Source organism: Poeciliopsis prolifica, unplaced genomic scaffold (genome assembly GCF_027474105.1).
Source record: "Poeciliopsis prolifica strain line A6 unplaced genomic scaffold, Auburn_PproV2 SCAFFOLD009, whole genome shotgun sequence".
Classification (NCBI taxonomy): Eukaryota; Metazoa; Chordata; class Actinopteri; order Cyprinodontiformes; family Poeciliidae; genus Poeciliopsis; species Poeciliopsis prolifica.
The window spans coordinates 4,150,138-4,174,657 of record NW_026562384.1 but is presented as its reverse complement, the minus strand read 5'-3'; the positions used below and the strand labels follow the sequence as shown (position 1 = coordinate 4,174,657).

The following is a 24,520-nucleotide window of genomic DNA, read 5'->3' as shown; positions in this document are numbered from 1 at the left end:
ATCCGGCTAACAGGTTTTCAACTCCCGCGGAGTTTCTTGTTCTTGGAAAGGTTTCGGTGATCGTGCATCGGAGGACCCTCACGTGTCCGCATCCATTTCATCTGCGTCTTCTTGGTGCCCTGACAAATAAGCAGAGCTACTCTGTGGGTTTGAACAATGCCATAAATCTGACAGGCTGCCATCTGTGTTGGAGCCTCCAGTCTGAGCACGGGACAGTGAGAAGACACGGGCCGGGCGGGAGCAGCTGACCGGATTCCCCTAAATCCCCCCCACACCCAGCCGCCGGCCCCCCCCGCCGACGGCCTCACAGCTGACAGCTACTAAGTCAGAGGAATCAGGAAAGGACAAAACAAAAATCAAAAAGGCCAGTTCATACTATTGACTCAGTAAGACGTTCTTGTCTAAATCGGTCCACCCGATGAGACGATTCTTTATTTTGGTTTTCTGTGGGGAAGGAGGGAGGAGTAAGTCACGCTCTGAAATCACAGTGTCGTAGCTGTATCACCTTTCTAATTATAAACCTGAGCCTTCACTCTCCCAGAATGGAAGTTTAGCCAGGCCCCTGCGTGGCCTAAAATTAGCCCCCCAGGAGACCCCCAACTCGTAAGAAGCCTCTACCCCCCATACTGTTAACACGCGCACACATGCGCATGCACACACGGCGGGCATACTACGCTTTTTACAACTCGTTTCTCGGAGGGCCTCTCCGTCTTCGCTTCCTACTTGAACAACGCCAACGTCAGTGGGGCGTAGAGCAACTGGAGGTAGGGGTCTCGTCTTTTCTGAGTCATCTGTGAAGTTTGTGTCCTTCTGACACACGCAGTGAGAGAGAGAGAGAGAGAAAAGAAGCAATCAAGCTGACCACCACGAGTAAATCAAAACCGATTTGCAGATGAAGTCGTCCTGACCCCTTCTTTTGCTCGGAGTGTGGCGATGGCCGTGGGCCGGCCCGTCGACATGAGTCTGATGGACATATCCAAGATCTTCTCCCTGCTCCAGCCCCAGGAGGACGACGAGGACGGCGAGCAGGCCCGGGCCTTGAACGACGCCGCGGGCGCCAACGACGCAGCCCTGCTCTCCGAGCTCCTCGCTCAGGAGAAGTACCGGCGGTGCGTCAACGCTCCGAGCGGCTGGGGGGTCCCGGTGACCCCCCTGCGCACCGCCGCTGCCCTGGGACACCTGAGGTGCCTGGAGCTCCTGCTGGAGCACGGGGCGGAGGTTTGTCACCGTCGGCGGGTGTGTTTTACTGCTTTCAGTGGCATAAATCGCATGCTGCGCTTTGCCCCCACCGGTCAACCCAATTAAGAAAAACACTCAAATGGAAAAAGGAAGTTGGCACCGATCTCCAGGTCTCTTTGTATAAATAATTTCACACAAGCTGTGAATCAAAACGTCTAAGTATAACGCAGCGAAGCAATTGCTCCACTTTGTTTGCCCGAGTGCCTTTTAATACCAAAAAGTACAGTCGTCTCGGATGCCTCGGTTATGTTTGGAGCAACAAAAGCAAGAAAATAAATCATTATTTTAAATAGCCGCCGCATGATTGGTTGAGGAATGCAGTTTAATTATATGTCATATTTTCTGCGCAGAAGTTGAAAAATGAAGCGAAAGCTCCCCAGAAGGCAAAACTATAAATACAGTTTGACCTCAGAATCAAATACAGCTGCCTTGTCATGAAAAGCATTTGCAGCCGATACGAAGCAGAAACTTCAAAAGAAAGAAGTTGCAGCTCGACGACGGCAGGGGAGGAAATATTAAGTGAAATCCACGTTTCGGTGCTTCGTGTCACGTTTCTAAAGTCGTTCCCTCGTCAGAAACGTACCTGGAGAGCGTCGCCGCAATTCTTTTCATGCGTGTTGCACGCATGCCTCACAAAACGCTGCCTGTTTCCACACAGCTCCAGTCTCCAGGCGAGCTTCCGCCTCACAGAGCGCCCCTCCCCCACACCTTCTTCTTCTCTTCTCTTCTTTTTTTTTTTTTCCACCCCTCATCTACTATAGCAAATTAGCAAACACCTGGTGGAACTGAGAGTCTGCTGAGCTCGTCACAGGAACTTCCTGCGAGCCGTTATTACTGACGAGAAGCGTTACGAGGACGCGTTTAAAGGGGGGCGGAGCGCCGGAAAGAGTAGAAGCTTCTTAAAGAGACAGAGGCGCAATTTCAAGGCGGCGAATCTCAATGCCAAACGTCTTTTAGGTCATTTTTGACATACGGGTCGTTTTGAAGGTATCATAGCTGAACGACTGCGCTGTGAAACGACGCCTGGATGTCGGTTTATAGCGCAACGTGCCTCTAAACTACATAACCGTCCCTTTAAATAGTGTTAAAAAACATACAAGTAGTAGGGAAAATCTTCCCTACTACTCAAATTTTGTATTAAGTCTCCCTGATACCCCGAAATTAAATTCAGTGCAAATTTGTTCAGACGTCCCATAACTACTTTGGAGGCTCCTTCACTTTACATGTACGTTATTAGCTTGCAGTGTAGGGTGTCCCCCTGAAAACCTGTTATTCCCGGAGGCATCAGCAGTCACCGTGGTTTTGAGGCAGAAAATTTGAAAATATGACCAGATTATACCTAAACACCGACTATAAAGTCGGAATAAAGGCACATAGAAAAAAAAACCACACAATTATGGTAAATATACACATTTTGCACTTTGGTTGTCAGCATGTCGACCGGTAAAGACAGGAAGTGGTTGCAGAGTTTTCATTCGCCCTACATGTTCACACACTGACCCTTCTGTGTTGCCATTGTAGTTCCATCCATTTCACCAGAGATACGATCACTGCTACAGTTCCATAAATAAACCTAGAGTCAATAAACAAACAAACCTGGTGGGGGCATGGGGCAAGTAAAGTCTGGTGACCTGCCAGGCTCATGAGACGCTGGGGGGAAAAAACCCTGCAGTGATAAACTGAGCATATAATTTACAAAATCTCACCTGCTTTTATGAAGGACGTGAAGTTGAGCTTGAAGTCATTCCCAGATCTAAAACTCCCAGCTCTAGAGGTGAACGGAAAGCAGCAGGGCGGCAGGCAGCGGCACTTGTTTGTCCCTTGTCCTCTGTCATCCTCTTCCTGTTTGTGACACTGATTCTCTCTCAGACATTCCTGATAAACCACAGATCACAGGGATTTTGAATAGCTCATCATCCAGGAGGGTTTTTCTTTGTGTGTGTGTGTTGTCTTTGTTTTTTTGTTTTTTTAGCTTTTTATCTTAATGAGTTTCAATGTATTTGCCTCGGAAACAATCGACATCGAGATTTCTTTCTGTGTACCAAATTTGTGGCACAGTTTGAGAACAATTTGTGTTCTGCATGACTTTGTATCCACATCCCTACTGATTAGTTCGAGCCTGTTGAGTGAATCAGCAGTTTTTATCAGTGTTGCTGTCCTTGCTGGTGACCATCAGCTTAGCATATTGCCCCCTCATTAGAAGCTCATTGTGCTGAGGAAGCCTCCCAATGAGCTGCATTTGTTTTCTTTTCTTTTTTTATTGTAACATTCTTGGCTTCATGCACAGGGCTTGCGCAGACTAAACTCTCCCCAAACTTGGACGAACTGAAGAACTACTAAAGCTGCTCACGTCGACACTGCATGCGATTGGCAGGTGCTGGGCTGTGCAGCACAAAGTTTAAGACTGCTTTGGAGTGTTGCATGTTTAATCAGGTATTTCTGACAGTAAATATTTTACGTTTGTCAAACGCGGGGTTCTTCTTTTTTGTCAAGAAATCCATCAAAATCGAGGCAAAGCGTCACACGTTTTTTTTTTTTTGCTGAGTTTGGACGCGTTTCCACCAATATTTTCAGGGATTTTTGAGCCCTTAGATATTTTGTCGTTTCCCTTTGCCTTGCGCCATGCAGCTCCATTGTGCCGGAAAGATCCGTGATCATCATCAAATTGCTCCCGGATCATTGAGCAAAGTTGCTCTTGTAGGACATTTTGATCCCATTCCTTACTCATGGCAGAGTTAATAGGCAAAAATCATGAGTGAGGTCACTCCCTTGCACATAACAAGAGGCAAGCCCAAACATAAGTTGTCTGAAGGCTTCAGTGTTAACGCGAGCGTTCACCTTTTTCTTCCACAGACAGTCATTTTCCCAGACAACAATTGTGGTGTGTCCTTCTGTATTTCAGTCTGTTCCCTCCATGTTTTTTCTCCTTGAGGAGGAAACACACTAATCCTCGGTTATTTCTGTCAGTCTCCAAACTTTTGGACATTACTGTTCGCTGCTATATGACTAAAGACAAATGAGTCCATAAATCATATTTCTGGAGGAAAAAAAAGGCCTATGAAACAACTCAATAGTTCCAGACAATTGGTTACATTGTGATATGCATGTTCCAAAATGTATTGATAAAAACCCATCGACAAACTGTTAAAATATTCATAAATAGCAGTCCATGCATTCAATAAGTAAGTTTAACCATTCTTTAACTTCTTAAAATGAAATATTATTCACATTGAGCAGTCCCTCCACGATTTAGTGATTTTTGCAATCAAAATCGTTGATTGGTGGTGCTGCTGTAGAATTATTGACAATATTTGTGCTTGTGTTTGATTGCAAGGGTCACTTTTTTGTAGGCGGCCATGTAAATCTCGGGTCATAACCTGACATCTGGTAAGTCTGAAGCAAAATTGTAGTGGAAGTAAGAAACGCCCCCACCTGCAGGTGAGAGCTAGCATCGCTGAAATCCAAAGGTTTGACCATTTTTCGTGAAAGACTTGCAGTATACTTGGTTGGAATTAAACAACTGCGCAAAAAGGGGGAAAAACCCGGACTGTACTGTGAGGTCATGGCTGGCAAGCCACTACTGGCGGACGTCGCATTAACCTCACATCCTCACTGCGGTGAATCGGTGTGTGAATGCAGGGCTTCGGTTTCATGCTTGCTCTACCCTGAAAGAACTGAATTTCCTCACAGAAAGTCACATTGCTCTTTTTTTCCCCCCTCTTTCCTTCAAAATCCAGATAGACGTTTTGGACGTGAAGGCCCAGACGCCTCTGTTCACAGCTGTGAGTGGGAAACACTTGGACTGCGCGTCGGCCCTGCTGAAGGCGGGAGCCGACCCCAACGGCAGCCAGTACAACAACTGCTCCCCGGTGCTGACCGCCGCCAGGGAGGGTGACGCAGACATTCTCCGGGAGCTGCTGCGGTTTGGAGCCGAGGTGGACGTCCGGCCAAAGGTCCCCGAGTGGGCCTCCAACGCCACAGCCTGCAGAGGGCCCCTGTACATCTCAGCCATCTATGGACACCTGGGCTGCTTTAAGCTGCTCCTGCTCCACGGCGCCAACCCCAACTATAACTGCACGGATGAGAAGATGCTGGCCAGGATCAAGCAACCCAAGACGGTGGTGGAGGTGTGTCTCCGTTACGGCTGTGGGGTGGAGTACATTCAGCTGCTGGTAGACTTCGGGGCAGACGTCTACCTGCCGACACTCATTATTGACAAAACTACAAAGCAGAATGAAGCGCTACTGCTGCTGCTCAGAGAGAGAGGTGAGTCTTTCTCATTTAGCTTCTGGTAGGATTAAATTAAAAGAGTTCCTTCTGCAAATGGTTCACACTTGTCATTTTTACCCAAACAGTTTGTCCCAAAACGTTGATGTCACAGGCTCGGCTGGCAATCCGAAGACACATCCCGTTTGCCGACAAGGACCCTGCAATAGACAGTTTGGACATACCTCTGGTCCTGAGGAACTACTTAAAGCACATAAACGCTGAACCTGAGTGATTTGAGTTTGAGTTTACCGCTTTTTCAGTTTTTTTTTCATTTGTTTTGCTTGCTTGATTTTTTTTTCCCCTCAAATTTCCTCAATGAAAAGGACAAGGGGAAAACTAGCAGCGGTTTTGTCTTGTTCACATTTTGGAACTACAACCACACTTTAGTGGATTTTAGTCAGATTTTGAGTGACAGAGTAAAACACAAAAGGGAATAATTAGAATGTGGGCGGGGGGGGCGGGGGTGAACAGTGATGCATGGTTTTCTACATCTTTGGCAAATTAAAATGTTAAAGATGTGGTATTGTTTTTATTCAACCCCTGAGTCAATGCGTGGTAGAACCATCTGCTGCTGTTGTAGCAGCTGCAGTCGTGTTGTTGTTGTTGTTGTTGGGGTTCATCTCCAAAACACTGACATCTTTTGCACTATTTTATAGCACAAGCTCAAGTTCGACAAAAAGTAGAACATAAAGATCCATTTTCATCTTGCTGTCTTGCAAACCCAGTTGGACTTGGTCAAAGATATTCTGGCACAATTTTTTTAAAAGGTATGTTGGAAATACCAGCGTACGCATTTCAGAATCTTATTTATATCGTTTTCCAATCTGTCCTCAATCATGCGCTACTTTAATCTACCTCATAAAATAGAAAATATATTGAATAATGTGGTCATAGTCTAGTTGCAGCATCTGGAAAAGTTCATTGTTGAAACATCACGAGGGCTGGTCAGGCTCTTTAGATCTCTTTGTGTGCTTCACCAATTAGGACAAAGGATTATCCAAATGGAGTCCATGTTGGGGGGGAAAAAATGTGTGTGAAGTGTAACACCGTGTCCGGCCACTAGAGACCACAGTCACACAGCACAACGCTTCTGTCCCCATTAGAGGCTCCTCATGGGCAGCTTGGATCATCCAACCATGGTGTGTTTTTGCATCAGCTTCAAGACCCCACTCAATTTAGACCCGACTGAAAAAACAGACATGCGCACACACACGCACCAGGACGTCTCAGATCTCCGGCAGCAGAAAAGAAGAAGAAGGAGAAAAAAAAAACCTTGCATCTTTGGACTTCAAAACATCAGGAAGCGGAGTGAACAGCCTACGATTCAGCGTAGCCAAGAGGGAGAGACGTTTGCGTAACTCCCATTACTTATTCACCGCAGCGGAGTCATATGTGAGCTACCGTTTGTGGCTGGGAGTGTGTTGATTTCTTTTATTTCTGTGACGCGATTGTGTTTATCTCATGCCCTTTAATCTTTCCTTTTGTAATGTCTCCTGGAGTGAGCGTGTCATGTGTGGGAAGCGGCTCCTGCAAACAGGAGGTGATGTCACACGACAGGAAACTCAATAACAATGCAACCCCACCGTCCCCACTCTCTCTCTCTCTCTCTCTCACACACACACACACACACACGCACTGATGTCCCGACACGGCATTCTGCAGAGGTTTTATTTTCAACAAAAGTACAGCTATATCAGATATGGATTTATTTTTTTTTCTTTACAGCGAAGTACAACATATTCCCAGTGCTTCTGATTACATCAAAACATATAATGTACATACAGTTGACATCTCCACTCTCCCATTCACAGTTTCTGGATTGAATAGGCATTATTTTTCAGGTTTTTATCCATTTCTACAACAAATAAAGGCCAGCAAGAAAGAAAGAAATAAGGAAAGAAAGAAACGCAGAAAGAAGGAAAGAAAAACAAAACACTGTTTGCATATGGTGTCAAAAGATGTGGAGTACATTTTTCTGTGACGGAAAAGAAAAAAAAAATCCGGACCTCAAACCTGATGGTAATATACAATGAAAAGGTTTGCAGGTGTGGGGACTGAAGTCTTCTCGTTGTCACTAAACACCACATGAATATATGGCTCATTGAAGACTTTGCACCCTGACTACTCTGAAACAACACAGGACCCTATAATCAGCTGTGAGGAACTACGACTGAACATTCGGCGACGGTGCCTGGCAAAAATTTCCAAAAGTCTCGTACTTTTTTCAAATGATGTCACATTACAAATAGAAACTTCTCTGTATATTATTGGGATTTTATCTGAAAGTCCAACACAAGGGTATGCTATATTGAGAAGTGATGAGAGCATGGTACACTGCGAATTATTATTATTATTTTTTTTTTTACAAATTATTTATTTATTTATTTATTCAGTGTGGATTGCATTTCTATAAAAAACCCAGTTCGTCATACTTTTGCAAACATTTGTTTTAATATCTTGCGATAAATTCTCACTCGGATTTAGACCCCGACTTTGACTGGGCCGTTTTTTATATTAGCTTTTTCATTGTGGTTGTCCTGATGTAAGGTAAACCTCCGCTTCAGTTTCAAGCCTGTTTTTTTGTTCTGTTTAGCTCCGTCCATATTCACTGATACTCTAAAACTGATGATGAGAAGCATCTCCACAGCATGATGATGCCACCACCATGTTTTGCTGTTGATGGTGTGTGTTGTTCCTCACAAATATTACGCCGCACATCGGCCAAAAGGCAATTTTTTGGTCAGGAGTACAAATGAGAAAGTTTATGGGTGTTGTTGAATAATATATTTCTTTTTTGACTCTCAGATTTTAAATTAAAGCAATTTTTTTCCTGTATACTGCCAAATTACATAAATGTAAAGATGCTTACTAGTACTTTAAGATGCTGTCATTGAATGTAAAGAAAGCCACTTATTAATATTTTAACAGTTTGTTAATAGGTAGTTTCATCAATAGTTTCTGCTACAACTGGCAATTTGAGGACAGCTGTGATCTTGAAATGGCCCGAAATGAAAATGAAACACCAGTGATTTAGGTAATTTATGAAGGTTGGGGCGTGTCACAGATATGTCAGCCACACGTTTCAGATTTTTATTTGCGCAAGGCATGTATCATTCAACCTCTCAAGAACACAGCGCATTACGTTGGTGTATCAAATAAAATCCCAACAAAGTCAATCAAAGTTGGTAGCTATAACGTAACAAAATGTGCAGAAGTTCAAGATGTTTTCATACTTTTGCTCGGCACTTTGTGCTGAACGTGGATGGCTCAAGTGAACTCTGGTCTATAAAAACCAAGAATGACAAAAATCTAAGCGTTTTCCAATGGATTTCTGTCCGCTAACATGGATTACATGGGCAGAGACAGAAAAAAAAAAAAAAAACAGACCTCAAAGTGGACAGATGGCTGTCCTTTAGGACTCCTAAAAGGTCAGATTGATAGTTGTATAAGAATAAACAAACCCAATATATACATTATTCAAACTGTTTGGCCCAAACTTAATGACCCTAATACTGATAGCAATAAATAGAGTAGTAGATTTTCCATGTCAAGTCATTACTTAAACTAGAGAGAATGATTTTAATGACTGGATCTAGCTTCAGCTAGAGGAGAGGGGGGGAGATTCCACGTGTTTTCATGTCTTCTGCTCGACTACAAATCTATACACGAACAGCCGCGATCAGAGTTAACTCCTATTTGGTTCACTGTTGTCATAGAAAAATTATACCCGTTTTGCCTCCGCTTGATGATGGCACTCCAAACAAAACACGATAAAGTCAAATAAAAGCAACCAGCAGTGCAGCATGAAAGAAAAGCGCGCCAAATGAAAAAGCTACGAATTGAAGAGCCCATTTTTATCTGGGCATGGAGACCATCGGTGTCTGTCGTTTCACCTAACAGGTGTTTGATTCAGCATGAGAGACTGACATGCTGTTCTAAGTGGCAATAAATAAAAAAAAAATAATAAAAAAAACGAAACAAAACACAGGCTACGACTTTGGAGCGTGAAGTGAGCAGGATACAGGTGGACAGAGAAAACAACTCCCTTTAGTGAGATGGCATGGCTTCACGAATGAATGGTTCCGCTATGAGGGGAGGGGAAAGAAAGGAAACAAACAAATAGAAGAGAAAAGAAAAGCGTTCGGAAGTTCGATGAACGTAAATAATCCGTTAAGAGTTGCCTTAAGTCTCATGCAAAATATTGGATGCCACAAGCATGCATTTACCTGGGTACTGAGGTCTACCGCACGCTAGAACTGGAACAACATTCGTCTCCAACGCAAAATATCCAAATATATGATCTGTTCTTTTTACACTATTTACAGAGTGTAGCAGATAAAAGTTAAAATAGATGACTTCTTTCGATTCATAACTCACTATTAATAATATACTCTGAAATGTGAAGTCTAACTCGAGTAATGTGAATCGGTTTCCTAACTCTAAATTCAAATCAAATCCTCTTTCTGCGAGATATATAGGTAAATGGAACTCTACGTAGCTGGAATTAGAACAAACTTCCTCTCTGTGCAAGTTGATTGCAGCTATGTGAGTGTAACACAAAATAATAACGATAATAAAGTGTTTCAAAGTGTTTCAGTCAGACAACACTGTAACTACTGGAGTGGGTGGTGGCGGGGAGGGAAGGAGGAGGCAGGAGAAAGGCCTGACCAATCGTCGGATTTGTTGGGAGTTCTGGTGCACTGGGAGTTGGAGTGGGGGGCTGGAGTCGAGGGGTTCGGTGGGGTGCAGGAGGGGGATGAGGAATTCCCAGAGTGTGGACGAGAAGGAGAGAGAAAGGAAGAAATGCACCGAAGGGAAAATACATGACTAATTCAAATCTGCCAGTGAAAACTGAATAGATAATCACTAGTGGAATGCTGGAAGGCACTGTTAGATAGCATCTCTCTTCTCCGCAGCAGAACGGGCCAGCAAGTGATTGTGCATTTGTGTCGTGCGCGTGTATGTAGTTGTGTGCGTGTGTGTATGTGTGTGGGGTGTTGATCTGACGGGGCGGTGAATGAGGGGGCGAGGAGGGTGGTGGTGGATAGGTGTAGCACGGGACCTGAGGTTATCATGGCCTGGGAACCATTTCTTTATGCTGTGCCAGGCATGAGAGTTAATCTTCCAAGACAATCTCACCGGGAGCCATCTCTACAGACACCAGCAGCCGACTCACCCGTTTCTCAACTTCCTTTACTGAAACTTAAATTGCACGACATACAAAGCAAGCCTAAGGTCTTGTTTCGGATAGGTTATAAGGCCCGTAAGAAGGCAAACAAAATGACATAGAACAATATTTATCTCTTTCATAGCACACTGTAAGTGAGTAGTGAAGATATATAATGATATATCACATTGCACAATTGTCATACTGTATATGCACTGTCCATCAGGTGGTAGAATCCAATACAAAATCCAGTTCTGAGGTCAAAACATGATCACACAGCATGGACAGATGGTTCACTTACATTCCTAGAGTAGAATTACACCTTCGTGATGAGCATCCTTTTTTTTTCTCTCTTTTCCCCTCTTCCGATATCCTCCCTTATCTCAACGCTTCGCCAGAAGGTTGGCGAGGATCTCTCTCCCAAAGCAGCCGCAGGGACTTTGTTGATTAAACAAATCAATCTGATCGGGGATCGGTCCTTCGTAAATCACTTAACGGTTGCCGGAGCTAACTGCCAGAAACACGGATCAGATTTGGAAAGCGACGTGAAGGAAAGGGTAGGGGGTGGGCGGGAAGATTCAAAGTGTTAAGAGATTAATGAATCTGTCAGGAGGGACGGTGCATGCTACAGATTAAATACACCTTTTTGTTCCCCCTCCCATCGTGGTATAAACTTTGTAAAAATCCGAACAGACTCTGAATGTCCTTAACCACTGTGCCGGTTGGGATCCTGGCTAATTTCCCTCTCTGTAGCATTGCATATTTGTATTGAAGCAAGAGCAGAAGAACTCAAATTGGATATATTTAACATTGTGAACACTACAAAATCAACTCAAGAAGTTCGTTTTTTTTTTTTTGTTTGTTTGTTTTGTTTTTTCTTTTTGGACCTTGGCCGATGCATCAACTTGACTTTTACTGCTCATTTCTGGAGGTAGGCTGTGCTCTTTTTTCAAACACCCAGTAAGCTGCCAGCACAGTGCTACAGGGGTGGTCTCTGGGGAGAGTGGCGGTGGCGGTGCTGTGACGCGAGGCAGGCGGACCGTACCCTCCCTATCTCCTGCTCGCAGACGGCTCATCTGAGCGGGACGCGCTGAGCATCGCTGTGAGCCGATGTGAATACCCTGTCACGAGCAGTTGGCGAGAGGATGTAAATATTCTATTGATGTTCCGACTATTGATTTGTTCCCTGACCTGTCATATCATGGCCGATGGCAGGTTTCCAAAAAAATGAAACTCTTCCTCTGTGAGCCATCGGCTCACAAGAAGCTGAGCAGGTGGACCTGGAGATAGAGAGGACAAGAGGAGCAGGAAGGGAAGACTTGGGGGCAGACATGAAAAAATAAAAAATAAATAAATAAAAGGAAGAGGGGCTTTCATAAGTAAGTGAGGATGGATGGTTTCGGCGGAGCAGAGACGGCCTGATCCGTCTGGGATTGTCGAGCCGGGCGGGTCCCGAGCCCATCGGTTTGCCGTGTCATCCGTCAAGCTCACATTCAGAGGGGGCGCGGCGAGGTCTCGCTCCCACGAGGACCGACCCAGCTTAACCTCGAAGGCTTGCTATTTCCAGATGATGATGATGATGACGATGATGGGCTCAAAAGGAAACCATTTAACAATCTTAATAACTCCAGAACATTCAGAAGGTGTGAAAGTGTAGAACCGGAGGGATAGAGTTTGTGACAGCAGAGTCAGCTGGAGAAGAAGCGTGATGACGTTACTAACAAAGAAGAATTGTTGTAAAGGTGTGTCTTTTTTTTCCCCTCAATTTTGAAATTCACGTCTCAAAGTCCTCTTGGTGTTTCCGATCAAATCATATAGTAGCATTGGTCCTTAACTTCAGAGTCTCCTGTGTGTTTGTGGTGGTTGTATTTTCTTCATCGTGGGACGTAATCATCCAGTGTTTAGTGCTTCTAAGAAAAATAGCTGGTCCTTCAGAAGAGTCTGTGTTTCTCTATTTCTTAAATGGAGCTAATCTACTAAAATTCTGCCAGAAAGGCCCCTGGCCTCTTTTGGATTGACTGAATTCAAAAACCTCTCCTTGTGCCATGTCCTCCGTTACCTCATACTGCCCCGCGCTGAGGGGGTCCTGCGGGGGTGGGTATGAGGGGGGCGTGCACCTGTTTACACCTGGGAAGGCAGGCGCAAATAAAAACAAGCAAGGAGGTTCAAGGGGTTTGAGGGGGGCGGGGGTTGAGACAGGGAAAGGAAGCGGTGCAGATCACAAAGCAGGAAAGAGAAGAAGAAGAAGGGAGGCAGCAAAGGGGAAACATAATCAGTTTCATGTATGAAACAGGTAAAACAACTAGTAATGCATCGATAAACCGGCTGGTGGCCAGACTGTTCCGAAACAGAAAAATCCAATTGTTTTCCGATCAATGAAAGCGACACTCGAACGCAGCCGCACTGTGCTGACAACAAGACTTTTCAGTGTGGACGCTGTTACTGAATGGAGGAGACTCAAACTGTTTTCACTGTCAGACAGGTGTTTAAGTAGAGAGTCAGAAAAGTAGGTTGAAAAGAAAAATGTTTTCTTCAAGTTCAAAGAAAAAACAAGTTCGAGAGGGCAAGACTTTCAGTGGATAACAGCAACGCTGTTTTATTCTTTCGATCATGTTTTGAAATGGTGCATTTTTGAAAATCACCTTGTTGAGGTAAGAATCTGCATTTTCATGTATCCTATTCTTAATATACAATGTTGAACTCCATAATTATCTCTCTTTGACCAAAAGCCTGTTTTACGTGACTGGTCCGTTATATGGTACTGTAATATCATCATATTTAGATCATTTGTAATAAAATAAACTAAAAAAATGGTCAGCTATCTCTGTATATCTATCATTCATTAAGTTTTCCAGTCCAATTGTCACACTGTTACAGATATGAATTTGTTTTGAGGCCAATAAAGCTATTAAGTTGTACATTTCTTTAATTTATGCTTTTATCTGTGGGCTCTTTGAGAGTAACTACAATATTCAAAGTACCGAAATGGTTAGTAAACTCGACACAATTAAAAAAAAATTACTGATAGATTTGGCAATGTAAATAAAGCCTGAACACGTGCAATTTTACAGAGATATTAGACTAAAACTGTTGTCGCCAGGTTCACGTTTTACGCAAGTCGGAATTTGGCCACCAAAGTTTAACCGGTGCATCTCAGACAACGTCACAACATCAAGTCATGCTTCACACAGAAAACAGGCACGCAGGCGAACAAGATTAGCTACCAGTTATCATTCCTGCACGTTTAATCTTGAGTCATGATACACTTTGGTCAAAACGATGAAAGCTGAATCGGCAGAAATGTGAAATTCAGCTGTAGCGATGACACAGTGGAGGATGGCGATGCTATTCAAGCAAACTCTGAGGCAGCAGAACGGGAGAACCGACAGGTTCCACCTGAAATGATCAAAACACCAGGCGTTTGGAGTCTGTTCTCCCGAGATTGTTGTCTGCGTCTTTGTTTGAATAGCACCGTTTGACACTTACACACACCACACACACACACACAGGTGGAGAAAGTAGAGCCAACAGAAAGCATTTTAATATGCACTAATCTACAGTCTACGATGTCGTTGAGCTACAGTCTACAAGCATCACAGCTATGCTAGTAGGGATAAGGAATCAGAATTTGAAGATGAAATATTCAAAAAGTTGCCATGGCATCTTAACAAAAAAAATAAAAAATCAAAGAGATGAGAAACGGTGTCTTCCGTTTTAGCAGTCGGAGAGGTTGGATCTATTTGTGTTAGTAGAGGCTGTTTATCTTGGATTGTCAAGATAATGCTTGTAAACAGATTGGACAGTGATTGCATGCTCCAGTGCCAACGTTATAAACACAACACCTTCCAATGCTGCTTAGCAGTTGCCATGGCATCTTATTGTGCTAGCTCTAAGGAAAACTCTAATGCATATACCTTTATCATTTTCAAACCATGTCCATACAACATGGCCCTCTTTCTCAAGATGAAATCTATAAATGAATCTGAAATTCAAGAAAGTACTTCACCTTGTGCCAGCCACGTACACATACAGCACTTAGAAACGCACAACATTTACTTCTCACAAACATCTACGGGAAGGGGATTCCTAGCATCAGAGAGAACATTCCAGCTCTAGTTATTACTTCATCGATACCTTAAATGGATGGTCATGCTTATCTGGCAAGAACATCAGTAATGGTCAATGTACAAACATCTAGCCTAGCAGTTTAAATGGCTAAATCTTAAAGGACTGATGCCAGCAAGTCAGGGCATGTGGGTGCTCCGTCCAGTTGGAGGAAAAATGGGTTTCTTTGACGTGTTCTTCTGCTGCCGAGCTCACCGCTGCATGTTTGGTAGTGATCCCCGTCCCAGTGACGTGGACAAAAAGCGTAGCGCCGAAATCCTCGCTCCAATTTGCCACGGCGCGTTGTGGCAACATTACGCTGCATTTACAGGCAGCTACACCAAACACCTTTTAGCTCAGAGAGGGAGAGAAACGCGTCTAGAGTGCTACTATTAATGGCGTCTAGACAAGCGTGACACAGGACCCACATGTCCTGAAGGCTGGGATCATCCTTTAAACTTCATGCAAACAGCCCTCTGTCTTTTCATTGATGCTTAACGGCTGCTTTTCCAACTTGTACTGCTGACTAACGCTTGACTCAGACGAAAGATGTTCGATATACAGCACCCTCCACGATTGTTGGCATCCCTGGGAAACATATGAGAAATGCCCTGAAATAAATTCATACTTCTTCGCAGGAGAATAGTCTCACATTTGAAATTAATTTGAAGTTTTTTAGTGATTGTTTTTGGCAGAATAACCGATCCTGGAATTGCTTACACCCCTGGGGTTAATAGTTTGAACAGCCTCATTTGCCAATAGGGCAGCAATTTGCCTGCTTACTAAAAATAGGGAGAACATGCAGAGAGACGAATCTTTGACTACTCCTCTCCGCAGAACCTGGAGCCTCTTGTATATAATCTCCTCTCTTCAGCTCACCTCAGGTTTTCTATAGGACTGAGATGGCTTTGGACAGAATGTAATTTAAGATTTGTGATTGTAGAACAGGAAAGGCTTTTTTTTTTGTCAACCAATGGGCATGTGGATAGAGTTCGGTGGAAGTTATGGAGACCTACTGAGCCCAAAGTGAGTCTTGCTGCTGTATCATTTATCACTGGAGTTTTTTTTTTTTTTTTACTTTTCTTATCATACAGCTTGCTTTGCATAGAGTAAAAACACAAACAGGTCATTGAGACGCTTTGTTTCTCACAGAGTCACTTTAAACTTTTAGTTGATGCTCTGAATGTAGATATGTAACATTTTAGGCAAGCAGCTCCTTACTTGTATCAAGATTTTACATTTATTTTATCAAAATTGGTAGGAGTGCCTAAAAAAAACACCACAAGATAAACGTAAAGGTCGAATTTTTCTTCCATTCCTCCATGTGAGATTATGCTGCTGCTGCAAAAAAAGAAATTTATTTATTTTAAGGTTTTTCCACACGTTTGCTGCTGGTGCCAAGAAGAGTGGAGGGCGCTGTAGTACAACGAGTAACCATAATCTCTTGACTGTTCTGGGTTACTGGGTCCAAGACTGGCCTATTTCCACTCAGAAACAAGGCATGTGTTAAACAGGGTGCAGAAAGTAAAAAAGGAGAGCAGGTTATTAAAGACAGAGTAAACAGCGATGAGAAGACAGAGTGGATCAGTGAGGAGAACAAAACAAAAAGAGAAAATCACCTGGTATCTTCTTGTTGCCTCACCTTTCTGTTTGGTCACCTTTCTCACTGTCATGGCTGCCTGTCGCTTCTGGTACTCAGAGATCTCAAAACCTAAACAGACATTAACGGAGGTCAATTAGAGGAAAGGTTGTCCTTTGTAGAAGCAGAAACAGATTTAAGTCAAAGACAAATCAAAAATCTTCTGCAATCCTCAAGACACATCTGTTATGAGACATTTGTTTCATCCTGAACAGAGTCCAGAACTAGAGTTGGTTTGTCGCAGTGTTTTGGGTTTTTTTTCATATGTTTTGTTTTGCAATTTTATATCAAACAATTGAACCTACACTGGAAGCTACGGCGGGTGTGTGATTACCAATTTTCTCGTCTTCTTGCACCATCTTCCGCTCTTCGTGGAAGGCCCTGAGCCAGCGGATCTTCTCTTCTGGCTTTTTGGCCAGGAAGATGTGGATCTCCTCGCTGTCTTTGTTGAACAACTTGAACGCGTTCTTAACGCTGACGTTAAAGTCGTCGTCCCGGCCGTCGATGGCGTCCCGAACTTCGTAGCGATCCATGTCGATGCGGCCCTTGTAGTAGAGTATGTCCCGACGTATCAGGTCCTGGAGAAGAAAGAAGTTTTGAAGTATTATACTGGTAGAGGCGTAATAATGCATGTTTATCCTCTCAAAGACCAATGAACTTTAATTTTGTAACTTAAAGGTGTTTTAAATATTCAAAATAAAACATGACAATCAAAACCAAAAAAGAAAGTGGAAATAAAAACTTCTCACAACCAAAGCCAGAAATAAAATAGATTATAATGTCTCTGCAAACAAAATATAAATCACCAAAATGAAAATTATTGAGCTAATCTTAAATTTATTATGCCATTAATTGATCAGTTGCTTATTACAACAGACGTATTCGCAGCCAAACAGCAAAATTTTAAATCCTGTTTTATTTTCCTCCTGGTTCAGCATCAGGCACTTCTTTCTCTTCTTTATCTCATAAAGTCCAAAATACAATACTATCCTTTTGAAAACGTGAAAGAGTAAATGCAAATTTGTTCCGCACAACCAAAACAACAATCCTTTCTTAGCATGAACCTCTTTACCTTGAATAAAGAAGGCAAACTATTTATTAATTATTAACATGGAAAGATAAATGCAGATCTTGTGTCGATTATTATAATATGCGGTGAAGAGGTACAGGAGTACAAAATGCTTCTGCTCTGATCCTACTTAAGGGACGGTAAGATCTCGAGCACACATTGTACTGAGGATGCTAGATATTAAATAATCAGAAAATAGACTGGAATTTATAATTTGGAACATATTGAGGCAGAATCCACACAGGGAGGAAAAGAACGGTTACATAAAGGTTAATTTTGAGTGCCGGAGAGTCTCAACTGAGGGAACTGAAGGCTGGAAAAACAGAAGGACAACATGTCTATTTTGCTTTTCATTTTTTTTCTCCATGTGTCTGCGCTGCGATGAAACTGTTGCTCCTCTGCCTGTGTTAATGCAGTGATCTGGCTCCTGTGTGTCCATCTGCATTTGTGTCTCCATCTCGGTGAGTGTATCGAGTCCATCCGAGTGTAAACATTCGTTTGACAGGAAGAATAACAGCCCAAGTGCATTAGAGCCCAAACGACCACAGCTCCCATTTTGTGAAATGCGCCGAGGATTTGAATGCGTCTTCCCAGAGGACTGGTGTGTCTCATGCAGCGTTATGTAATCTAGTTTCAACTCCTCACTAAGGTTGTATGAAGTCACACTGCGTTCAAGCTTCCCCTCTTCGCCAGCCATGTGATACCGCAGCTCGCTGGAGCACAAACTGGGGATTTATGTTTCCGCAGCCAGCTTGTTTACACCCATGCAAGTGTGGAAATAAAAAATAAGTTGAAATAGACAAACAAAAAGAGAGAGAAGAAGCGCTTACCTTCTTACAGAGCACCAGCTGGTGATCAAAGAGGAAGAAGACTCGCTGCTGGCTGCGTCCATACGGCTGATAGATCCATGACAACTCCCCGGTGTAGATAAGCTCAGAGCTCCTGTCTAAAATATCATCTCCCTAGATACAATCACAGAAAAACTTAACTAATTAAAGGGATTCTGGTACTTAGTACACTTACAGTCAATTTACTAATTATAGCTACACTTTCTCAGCCTTTGGAAGGCACTTATGTAATGGTTTTTGTGGCTCTGAGGGAGCTTTCAGATTTCTGTGCTGTCATAAGACGGGAGCTAGCCATTGAGTTGCAGTTCAAGAAAAACAGAAGCATCAAACATGACCTTTAACTCACTTTCTCTTTTCTCTAGTATTATTTTCTCTTAAATCAGTAATTCTGATCAATATCATCATGTAAAAACAGTTTTTGAAGATTTTTCTTTTTGATAATTTCACGTATTTTTTATTTATTTTTTTGCTATAATCGCTTCTCCTTCCTGTGTGTTGGTAGGACAACCCCAGGTAGGCATGGACCAGGTGTCAGTATCAAGGTATGCAAAGTATTTAAAACATTACCAATTCAAAACCCTGAAAGTGTTTCATCAAATCATCCCTTTGGTTTGAGTCAATTTAATGTAAAGTAAGAAGTGCTCGAGCAATCACAGTTTTCACTGGCTTTATGGAGCACAGGATAACATATAACGTGTAGCATATATTGCTATACACTTGGCTTTTTCAAAAATATTCCCATTTATGAATGTTTATGTTATGAGATAAACATAACTCATGTCCAATATAGGAAACTTGTAGCCTTTAGAAAAGTAAACCAATCCAGGGTGATGAGAAAGAAACATCTTGTCAAATGGGCATCCCTGTTTTAGCTAGAAGCTAAAACAGGGATGTTGCTTGTAGCTTTTATTCTGTATGAGTCTGAAACTTAAGTTTATATTACAGCAATAGTTCATATTGTGTTTATTTAGCTAGAACAAATAAGAAGAGAATTTCTTCTCATTAATTTTTTTTTTTTTTTTTTTTTTTTTTGCTTGACTCGTCCATCTTTCCCAGTTTTGCCAGTGTGCAACATCCTTTTGAATCAATAAGTAGACTGGAAAAAAATCTTTTTCACGGTGCACATACCTCCCAGTCGAGGACGGAGGCTTGCCACTGGGCGATTTTGTCGATGTTCTCCAACCGCCTCTTCCTCTCATTGATCTGCTGAGTGACGTTCCGCATTACGGCCAAAGCAGCTGCCACGTATCGATAGTCGCTACAGACACAAGGCATGCGTAATTACTTGGGAGTGTTACGGGGCGAAGTTATGGCTCTTGGAGTTTGTCCACTCAAAGACATATTACGCTGCATTAGTGAGGGATACAGACGAGCCAGACCAGCGGTGATAAACTCCAGTGAGTGAGTGGGGTAAGTCTGCTGAAATACAGTCGAATTAACACACGGCTATTTAATTTTATTCAGCCGTCTCTTTATTCACAGTAAGGTCTGACAGCATCTATGCAAACTGAGCTGGATTTATCCCTCTGGCTAAGATGCACTACGGATCCAATCCTCACTTCAGAAGATTGCGTGTGTGTGTGTGTGTGTGTGTGTGTGTGTGTGTGTGTGTGTGTGTGTGTGTGTGTGTGTGTGTGTGTGTTTGTGCCCCAGTGTTGTGTGAACAAGTGAGACAGACACAGGCCTATATCTGGCAGATTCTCCACAGCTCTCTAACAGTGAAACACTGTGATCTGGCAGGCTTTTCTGGCAGAGCTGGCACCTGTCCCTCTCTGGCTGAGAATGCTTGGTTTGTGAATGACCTGGAGCTGGCGGAGACACGCTGAATTACTTGCACAGGGTTTCTGTGGGCTCACATGGATGAGTTTGCACATCTGGGAGCTCACATCATGCATTCTGGGAGGGCTTGAGGGTGCATGTGCAAATGTTTACATTGCCCACACCGGCTCCTGCACTGAGCATGTAGTTTGTGGAAATTGTAGCACGTAGCAAAGGAATCTGTTAATATTTACAGTTTGGTTTGCAAAAAAAAAAGCTCCTGGAAAGTGCCATCAAAACAAAACGCGGAGTGTGATTTTCAAGTCAAGATGCATACTGTTGACTCTACATCTGCTTCAGCACAAGCAAGGAGAATTACGGCCTCGGTGGAATGAACTCAACATCTGCAGTAAGAGCATCTTGGAACACAACAGGGCATCAGTACAGCTTCTAAAGCCATGGAATAACTCCAAAATGGATGGTACCTGTGGTCTTGTGCTGTGTATTTGAGAAGCTCGGCCAACTGTAGGGGATATTTGCAGATTTTCTGGACAGGGGTGAGCAAGAAGCCATCTATAGCGATGTCAATCATTTGCTGGAGGAGGCGACAGGCCTCGAAGAAGTGCTGATACCTGCCATCCCTCATCAGTTTGCTTAACTCCATGCAGGCATCCAAGTGGTTGTTGCAGTATTCTGAATAGATCCAGAATCCATCTTGCTGCAGTGAAAAGGAGGAGAGATTTATCGTCAGAGGAAATGAGACGGTATGCAAAATTAAGCAAACAGCCGGACTGCCAATATCTACATGAAGGCGGCAGCGGCGTCTAGATCTCTAAGTTAAGGACAACAACATTTTTAGCTTCATCTGTCTAATGGTTCCCTCAATTTTAGTGTTTCATTAAGATCCTGAGATAGCTTAGCTCGAGTTTATGTAGCTAGAAATCCAATGGAAATTGATGATTTGTTGCTGATCGATGATCGTCTGGTCAGAACCTGAAAGTCTAATCTTATTTCTCTGTGAATATACCATCTGTACCATTTACAGATGGTATATTCACAGACTATTACACTCTTCGGTGTGGACACTATTGCTAAGAAACAGTGTCCACACTGCTATTTTTTGCTATTTTCACAATTAGTGAAGTCAGAGGAAGCACAAAAGCAGCAAGAGGCTTCCAGAAAGGAAGCAGCACTTTGAAACAAATAACACAAAGCTGATCATAATTCAGCTCAGCTGCTCAGTTTCATCCTTTTGAGTAGTTAGGGGTTTGTGCTAGCGATGGTAATAAAATCAATCATCCCAATGGCTAATATAAAATGCCAAGGAGAGTTTTCTTTAATGTCAACGTTGTAATTTTTATGCCTTTGTTTTAAAGTAGCAGTAAAATCTTGTTTAACTGCAGAACTGTGTAGCACAACAGCTCTCTCACAATGATGCTGCTCCCAAATGACAGAAAGGCCTCATGAAGCTGAATCTATAACTTCGAACCAAGCCCAGAAGTTTGGCCTGCAAAACGTTTTTACCTCAGTGGAGGAGCCCATTTCCTGCAGTTCCTATTTTAAACTCATAGGAAACGAATAAAAATAAAATAAATAAAGAGAAGAGCATTCCCGATATAAACTGAACTTCAAAGTTTTACTGTACTAATTTTAGAAGACAATGTAACATTTTGGAAAAGTTATTCCCTGTGTGTTGGCATGACCAGCGCCGCTCGTTGACTGATATAGGAGTTTACATGACCGGCTAAACGACAAGACGGAAGGACATTTGGATTATTACAATAAATGAACAACTTTACAATATTACATGCAAATGTTTTCCTCTCGATTACTGACCACTGATTGTTATTTTTGCCGTGATGTGGTTGAGATAAATTGCTGTCTTGTAATTTGCTGCACATTACAGTCACTACATGTGTAGAAAAAAATGTTTTCAAAAAAAGTTAATGATTCATTATCGTTAATGCAAGGCAGTTGTAGAACATGCTGTAAGATATTTTATGATGCCTGTATTTTTGGGAAATCAGACAGAAAATGGGGGGAAAATAAGACATCCAGCAAAGGGTGTCAAGGTCAAACCCCAGACAGCGAGCTTAACCACATGCTGCTGCACTCTCATCACTGCATTCATAGGTTTTTACAAGCAGCTCTGTAATGTTGGATTGTTTTTTATTTTAAAAAAAACTCCTAAAATATACTCCACAAACTATATCAAAACAGCTAAATATTCCAGCAATGCACCAATAAGAAAATTTGGGCCAAAATTGATATCCAGTATTAATAATAATCCCCTCACAGATGTGCTGCATTATTATTACTGTCACATATAACACATGACAACAAGAAATAAAAAACTGCTGTTAATGTTGACCCAGGTTCACTCATTGGATACAATATGCTAAAATATGACTAAAATCAACCAACACAGATGCTTATGCAAACATATCTTGTCAACCCTCAATTTATATAGAAAGGAGAACAATTGTTGCTATTAATTAGAAACTATAATCAGCTAAAATTTGCAACAAAAAGCTTTTCAAAACTGATAAAAAATTGATCCCAAAAATGTCCAAAACCTCCTCCTTTTAAGCGTGAACAAAAAAAGAAAATACTTACGTGTTCTAAAAAGCACGGCCCGATTTCAGAGAGGTGCGGTTCCTCTGTGTTGTACTGTTTCTCCAGATCTCTCACAAAGCCCATCTGGAAGCGGTAGATGTCCTCTATGTTTCCAAAAATGACCTTGAGCTGGTCGTCATTGAACATATCCACACGCTTCCTACACTGGCGCAAGTAACCCTGCAAAAATAACAACAGTGGTGATAAAAAAAAAAAAAGAAAACAAAGTAGGATAACACTTGAAAAAAAATTTTTTTCACATATTTCTTACTCAGAATTGTGTGAAGGGATTATGACATGGCTGCTAGTGTTTAATTAAAGGTCATGATGCTTTAACATTTAGTGAAAATATCAAGATGCCAAATAACCAGATTTCATGTAAAAACTTATTAAGTAAGTGGGCTTTTGAAGCTGTAACACCCCTCCACATTACAATCTTTATGCAGAGTATGAGGTGCAGAGGTGAGAAGGTGAAATTTATGCTTTGCAGCAACTATTTTTAAACATTACGCTTCATCCACAGAAAAAGCAAAGGGCAACCAGAGGATTAGGCCCAGATGATTAGATAAGGAAGAAATGTGCACGAGAAACCACCCCAAGTCTATTTATCTGCTTTATCTGCTCTGGAGCTGCTGCTGCTGCTGCTGCTGCTGTGCACACATGAAAAGGCTGATGCTGGCTCTTTAAGCAGAAAAAAATTCAAACCAAAACCAACTTGTGTTTATCTGAGTCTATTGTACTATAAACTATAGTTTTTGTTAATCAAAAAACAATCAGAGAAAAACAAGAAGGATTTACTTAAAGCTACAAGGTGGGGTTTTCTGTAAAATGCATCCCACACTCACTTCAGATATAGTTTGTGTCCTGGTTGCTTTCTGTTCGCTGTGCTACTTTGCTGTAAAACATTATTTATCGAGATAAAATCTAAAAAGCAAGCTTCCACAAACACATGCTTCTTCTGACATCACCGAAGGAATGAGGCAGCTAATCTAATTTCTTTTGAAGACATATATTTTTTCCTTGCCTTATGGGAAAAGGCTGCAATAAAACACGCTGTTTGTGAAGAGGACGTCTACATCAAGATCTGCTAAAAGTCACTAAGTAAAAAAAAAAAAAGATCTAGTATCTTTAGATTATGCGACTGGCCGATTAGGAATGTGGTTCAGTTTTTAGTTTTTAATCAGAATTTGATTTAAATAGCACTCAGGAAAAGGCTTCTTAAAGAAATTAGAAGGCACAGAACTAGGCTGAATTTTATTAAGCGTAAAATTTAACTTTAAACCTCAGCATAACTAACGAGATGGATTTGTTATAGACAGACGAGACTATAGAGTGGTCTCACATGCTTCTGACAAGAGGAGTCTTAGCTCTGGGCTGTTTTTAATCCAAAGAAAAACTATGATTAAATCAGATAACACTGTGAATGTGGGAGTGTGACTTTCTTAATAGATCCTTGTGTAGCATGAGCGAGCCCGCTGTACATCTCACACCTGCTTTTGTTTATTCACCTTCTTGCAATTTTACTATCTCCGCTGCTCATACTAGTACTATCAAGAAACGGTACGGAGCGCTAGTGTTTGTGTTGCTGGACGTGTTTCAGTACCTCACAGATGTCCTTGAGGTGTTTAATGTAGTGTCTCTCTGTGCTCATGATCTCATTGATGACGTTAGCCCTCATTTGGTCTCGATTTTGAAGGGGGGAGCCCAGACACAGGCAGTCATTGGTCGGATCTAGGTGCCCGTTCTGCACCTCGCTGGTCCCCTCGGCCGGCTCTGCCGCACCATCCTCCTGGTTCACCCACAGCTGAGGA

At 42.4% G+C, this 24,520-nt stretch overlaps 3 protein-coding genes across 12 annotated transcripts in view; 1 reads left to right on the top strand and 2 right to left on the bottom strand.

The window, feature by feature from the left end:
• LOC129362680 (moesin-like) overlaps nt 1-3,089 on the bottom strand; it is a 39,646-nt gene extending 36,557 nt beyond the window's left edge. For both annotated transcript variants that reach the window (XM_055034382.1, XM_055034383.1), the window contains exon 1: nt 2,946-3,089. The gene's annotated coding sequence lies outside the window, so the exon portion shown is untranslated. The remainder of the gene's footprint in view (nt 1-2,945) is intronic.
• asb12b (ankyrin repeat and SOCS box-containing 12b) lies at nt 613-7,095 on the top strand. Its single transcript, XM_055034386.1, has 4 exons — nt 613-764; nt 893-1,218; nt 4,977-5,505; nt 5,595-7,095. The coding sequence occupies exons 2-4, from the start codon at nt 934-936 to the stop codon at nt 5,738-5,740; spliced, it is 960 nt and encodes a 319-aa protein (XP_054890361.1). The 5' UTR covers nt 613-764; nt 893-933; the 3' UTR covers nt 5,741-7,095.
• A 67-nt stretch (nt 7,096-7,162) lies between these two features.
• The window catches only part of LOC129362677 (rho guanine nucleotide exchange factor 9), a 53,246-nt gene continuing 35,888 nt past the window's right edge, over nt 7,163-24,520 (bottom strand). For 8 of the 9 annotated variants that reach the window (XM_055034367.1, XM_055034368.1, XM_055034370.1 and 5 more), the window contains 8 exons: nt 24,313-24,513; nt 22,710-22,889; nt 20,579-20,811; nt 19,464-19,593; nt 18,318-18,449; nt 16,753-16,996; nt 16,422-16,490; nt 7,163-12,802 (listed from right to left, as the gene is read on the bottom strand). In XM_055034367.1, coding sequence (XP_054890342.1) covers nt 12,627-12,802; nt 16,422-16,490; nt 16,753-16,996; nt 18,318-18,449; nt 19,464-19,593; nt 20,579-20,811; nt 22,710-22,889; nt 24,313-24,513 — 1,365 coding nt within the window. In that variant the 3' untranslated portion in view covers nt 7,163-12,626. Of the gene's footprint in view, nt 12,803-16,398; nt 16,491-16,752; nt 16,997-18,317; nt 18,450-19,463; nt 19,594-20,578; nt 20,812-22,709; nt 22,890-24,312; nt 24,514-24,520 lie in introns of all 9 variants that reach the window. The other variant, XM_055034369.1, reaches the window with a different exon arrangement.